The sequence below is a fragment of the Apteryx rowi genome, unplaced genomic scaffold, assembly GCF_003343035.1.
Source record: "Apteryx rowi isolate R43461 unplaced genomic scaffold, aptRow1 scaffold_101, whole genome shotgun sequence".
Taxonomy (NCBI): domain Eukaryota; kingdom Metazoa; phylum Chordata; class Aves; order Apterygiformes; family Apterygidae; genus Apteryx; species Apteryx rowi.
Window position 1 is genome coordinate 2430449 of NW_020447209.1, and position 4448 is coordinate 2434896.

At 47.0% G+C, this 4448-nt stretch overlaps 1 protein-coding gene across 3 annotated transcripts; it reads left to right on the plus strand.

The window, feature by feature from the left end:
* Positions 1-762: 762 nt before the first annotated feature.
* Positions 763-4210, plus strand: KCTD14 (potassium channel tetramerization domain containing 14). 3 transcript variants are annotated; one of them, XM_026063962.1, is made up of 3 exons: positions 763-831; positions 2355-2411; positions 3539-4210. In XM_026063962.1, the coding sequence occupies exons 1-3, from the start codon at positions 763-765 to the stop codon at positions 4208-4210; spliced, it is 798 nt and encodes a 265-aa protein (XP_025919747.1). The 3 variants fall into 3 exon arrangements, with proteins under 3 accessions (XP_025919747.1, XP_025919755.1, XP_025919764.1); XM_026063970.1 differs by lacking the exon at positions 2355-2411; XM_026063979.1 differs by lacking the exon at positions 2355-2411 and having other exon boundaries at positions 763-822.
* Positions 4211-4448: the final 238 nt, after the last annotated feature.

A 4448-nucleotide genomic window follows, 5' to 3' on the forward strand; every position in this document is an offset into this window, starting at 1 on the left:
CAGAATATTAGAAAACAATGCCATGCAAAGATACCAACCAGATATCTCTGACATATTAAAAATAATGGTTTAGGCTCAGGTTTCATTTCATTTACCCTGCACAAATTAATCAATGCCTGGAGCTTGTATTGGCAACTAGCAAAGTACTACCACCTTGGAGAGTTACCAGGCACCCTGATCTGGCTTTGATGGATATGATAAATGGGATCAATGAGATGGTTTTGATAAACTGYGTACTGCATCTTCAAAACAGCAGTGCGAAGAGGCCAAAAGGCTAGGGAAACATTTACTGGTTTCAGTACAGCTGGTTCGGGAGGCAGAGACGGTCACACGCGCATACGTTGCAGGGCTCCTCAGACGTGCTCTGGGCACGTCTCCTTTGGAAAGGATTATCTGGCTTTTAGTCACTGCACAGATATTGTTACAGGAGGATTGTGCTGGGCAGCCAGCCCAAGTCCACCCTGCACCTTGCTGACTGCCAGAATGAGCAAATACTTCCGCTTTCCTGCTGTTCCCTCCCTCTTCTTATACCTGTAACGTGTAACAGGGCTGTGTCTGGAGCCAGGTGGAGCTTCGGGGGCAGTGGCAGGGCTGGGAGCCTGGAAAAAACCCGAGCCAGTGAAGAGAAACCAAGTGACAGAGGACTGGAGCACAGCTAGGAGCCATCCAGCAGCAACCCAAGACAAGGCAGGACCTGAGCACAGGTTTCCTCAGACCGCGGAGCCGCTGCCTCCCTTCCTTCGTGCTGCGGCTCAGGGGGAGATGAGCATTTCCTCGGAGCGCAAGCCCCTGGGGAAGCAGGTCACCAGCAGCCTGAAAATGGTGAGTGAAGCACGGGTCGGGGCACGGTTCCTTCCTGTGGGATCAGAGCACTGGGCTACATTATAGTGCTTTTCCCCTCGCCTACTATTTCAAAGACTCCAGGGTCTGCTGGATAAGCGACCAAGAGGGAGAACCTAGGTAAAAACCTGTGTTTGACTCAGTCCTCTTTGCACCAGTTGGTTCACAGAAGGACCTTGTCTCTTGCCAGGGTACAAGATCTGGCAACAGCAAATAACCTAAGCAGCTCTTTTTCTCCTTTGACAAGAGGTAGAATTAGTTTGATGCTACCTTAAATTTGTCACATCCTCAAAAAAAAAGACTTTTGGTTTTGTTTTACCAGTTCTTAGGGTCTCTAATGATGCAAAAGTGACCCTGAGTTTTAGATCTGCAGAATCATCAGCTGGGAGCAATAGTTTTTCTAAAGAAAAAATAGTGAGAATCACAATACAAGAAGAATAAATAAACCTAGTGAGAGTCACCACATGAGGAGAATACTATTAGGCAGAAATTAGGGATGAGATCAGATGATGTTTTTTCTTTTCCTCTCCTCTGCCCTCAGTCTATTACTAACTGATTTGCCTTCTCCGTTTTGGCCATACAGCCTCTCCCCCAGGTATAAAAGTCAGACCTCTCCATCCTTCACCTGGGGCATGGATAGGTGGGATTATTTCCTAAGTATCACCAGCTGGCTAATTACAGAGCTGGGAATCAGCCAGTCCCAGTAATGCCCATCACCTGGGAATCAGGTTGATCCCAGACCAAAAATATAAGTCAAGATCAGCGTGAACATCACATTAGTAGGGCTTCTGCAGTAGTGAAGAATAAGTTTTCCTTTGGTAAGACTAACAAGCGTCATGAAACATTTGACCCGCTGTCTGAAAAAGGAGTAAAGGCTCAGCAGCATGAGATACGCCTGTCAAGTGGTCTCTGCTAAGGAGTAAAGCCGAGCTGCTTGTTACCACTGGACTAAGGGCAAATTTCCTAACTGGGAGGCTTTACTATAGAAACAGTTTTGGGACGTGTTCTTTTGCGGGTGGAAATCTCAGATAGGATCATTTTATGCTCCTCTGGCGTAAATGACTGCTCTTGAGATAAAGCCGCTTACACTAAAGTTATTGCAAAGCAATATTCTAGCCGGGTCTTTGGACTGAAATTTCTGTTGTTCCCCTGGCTTGTCCAGGCTATGGGCTCACTCATGCTAAATCTGATAGCTTGTGGCTCTTTAAAAGGGAAAGTCTCCCTCCTCTGCTCTGACTTGTCTGTTCCTAGTCCCTTCATTTTGCCAGCTCTGGTGCTCGTTAAATCCTCCATGAGCCAGCTCAGCTCATAGAAATGAGGCAGAAGCAGAGCCAGAGCTGGCACAAGGTGAGCGACAGAAGCACGTAGGCAGGTACAAGGAGGGAAAGGGGAGAAGGTGGCAGGAGCTCCCACCTTCTGTTGGTGTGAGCTGTTAGAGCAGCTCACGGCTCCGTACCTGTAAGGCACCGTGGGCTGGAGCCAGCTAAGCACTTAAGTACATGCTTCACTTTAAGCATGTGACCAGCAGCACTGAAGCAGATCCTTGCATGACCCAATCCAAGAAAGAGCAGGTGAGCTCCTGGAAAAAGGGTTGTTTATTGACTCGCGCCTTCCCAATGGCAGGTGTGGTCCTAGCCCGGCATGTGACTCACGTTACAGCGTGACGGCATGAGGCGAAATAACTGCCTCATTCCTTCTCTCTCCTTTTGTTGTACTGAGTACTATGAAAACTGGCTGAGTGCAAAGGGAGGCTGTTAAACTTCTTCAGCACTGAACGGTCAGGAAGGTCATCACAAGCGACACCAGGTCCAGCCTTTCTTGGCATTCAGGCCCCTCCGATGTTTTTCTGATAGCAGTAGCTTTAATGCACAGTGTCCCCCACAAACAAATCCAAACTGGAGGCTTTACATTCTTTCTTCTTAAATTCATTTCAGTTGCACAAACTATTTTCTTTATTTTCTATCTGAAGCTATCACACATTTTTAAGCTTGATAAGAAGCTGCTGTGCCTGACCACAGGCAGGCTGGATTTTAGTGTCTTAGTTCTGTGTTTATAGCTAATCCCCCAGAAAGGTGAAAGTCAATCTTGCACATTTCTGAAGTTTCAAAGAGCTTTAGTTCTGACTTTGAAGAGAAAACATTAATTCAGGTGAGAAGAACAGAGTTGCACACCTTTTCAACTCTGTCCTTGTCCCTCTGCACTTAAGCATCAGGAGAGCAAGAGCTCAGATCATTCTCTCTGAAAGGAGAGGGGTCCAGCAGGACCACTTGTGGGACCACTTGATCCCACTTGTGTGGACTTAGGAGATCCACATCGAATCCTTCAGTCTGTTACCGACAACTTTCCAAGTGACCCTGGACAAGTTACTTCTTGTCCCTCTTCCCCACTGGCAAAATGACACTTTTCCACATCCTGAAGATGTGATGAAGACTAATCCATTTAGAAACATCCAAACATCTCCTACTCTGGTTATGATGGCCATATGCTTATCCTGCATCTGCTTTCAGGATGCCCTGTAGCAGATGGCTGAATGTTCCCATCTGTCAACCAAGGGATGGGGGACTCACGTCATGACAGTCCACACTGCCATTTCAATTTGCGGCTGCAATTATGATTTTTCCCTTTCCCTTGATCTTTCCATGCTGACTCCTTGAGATAGGTAATGTGTGTTATTTTTGTCCCTTTCTGATACTTGCAGTTGTCACCAATAGTGGAGTTAAATGTTGGTGGGGAGATGTACACGACAACGCTGAGCACCTTAAAGAAACACCCTGGCTCCAAGCTCGCAGAGATGTTCACTGGCCAGCCCAAACTGAGGACCGACTCAGAAGGGAGGTTCTTCATTGACAGGCCAGGGACCTATTTCAAATACATCCTGGAGTATCTGCGTAGTAACCAAGTGCCCACCCAGTGCATCCAGGACGTGTACAGGGAGGCGTTGTTCTACAACATTGAACCTCTCATCAAGCAGCTGGAGGACTCCCCTCAGATCTTCGGGGAACTAGTGGCGAGGAAGCAATTTCTGGCCCGTGTGCCCAGTTACAGTGAGAACATCGAACTGATGATCCGCATCGCGAGGGCGGAAGCGGTTGCGTCCCGCCAGTCCAGCGTCATCGTGTGCGTTGTCAGAACTGAGGAGGACGCTGCCAGATGTCAGGATGCCTTGAACAGCTTGGACATGGATAAAAAATCCGTGGTGAAATTTGGCCCCTGGAAGGCAACACCAAGTATTTCCGATCTGCTGGACTGCATTCAAATGGACGTCGAAGCCAAAGGGTACAAAATATCCTTTCAGCCCCATGTTGCAGAAAAAGGGTTTCGCTTCAAATCCTATGACTTCTTCTACAAGTTCATGTTCACCTGGTGGTAGCAAAGTGCCACCATTGATGGGGAATGGAAAATGCAGTTATTCAAACAAATTGACTTGGGTTGTGGAGACTCAGCCATGGGCTACTGGAGAGAYGGGAAGAAAAGGATGGGCCAATGAAAGGATCTTATTTGATGTTTCTTGCCAAATTAAACAGCACTTGTGAGCCACTATTTTGTTAGGTATTAGAAAATAACCGTATATTTTAAAAGATATGTGTTTAGATATGTGGTATGACCTT

What these genes read in the sequence shown, in the direction of transcription:
- KCTD14 (XM_026063962.1), top strand. Translation starts at nt 763, where the DNA reads ATGAGCATTTCCTCGGAGCGCAAGCCCCTGGGGAAGCAGGTCACCAGC. An exon ending in GCCTGAAAATGGTGAGTGAA is followed by an intron (nt 832 to 2,354) that starts GCACGGGTCGGG and finishes CTTCACTTTAAG; the next exon opens with CATGTGACCAGCAGCACTGA. An exon ending in CCCAATCCAAGAAAGAGCAG is followed by an intron (nt 2,412 to 3,538) that starts GTGAGCTCCTGG and finishes TGATACTTGCAG; the next exon opens with TTGTCACCAATAGTGGAGTT.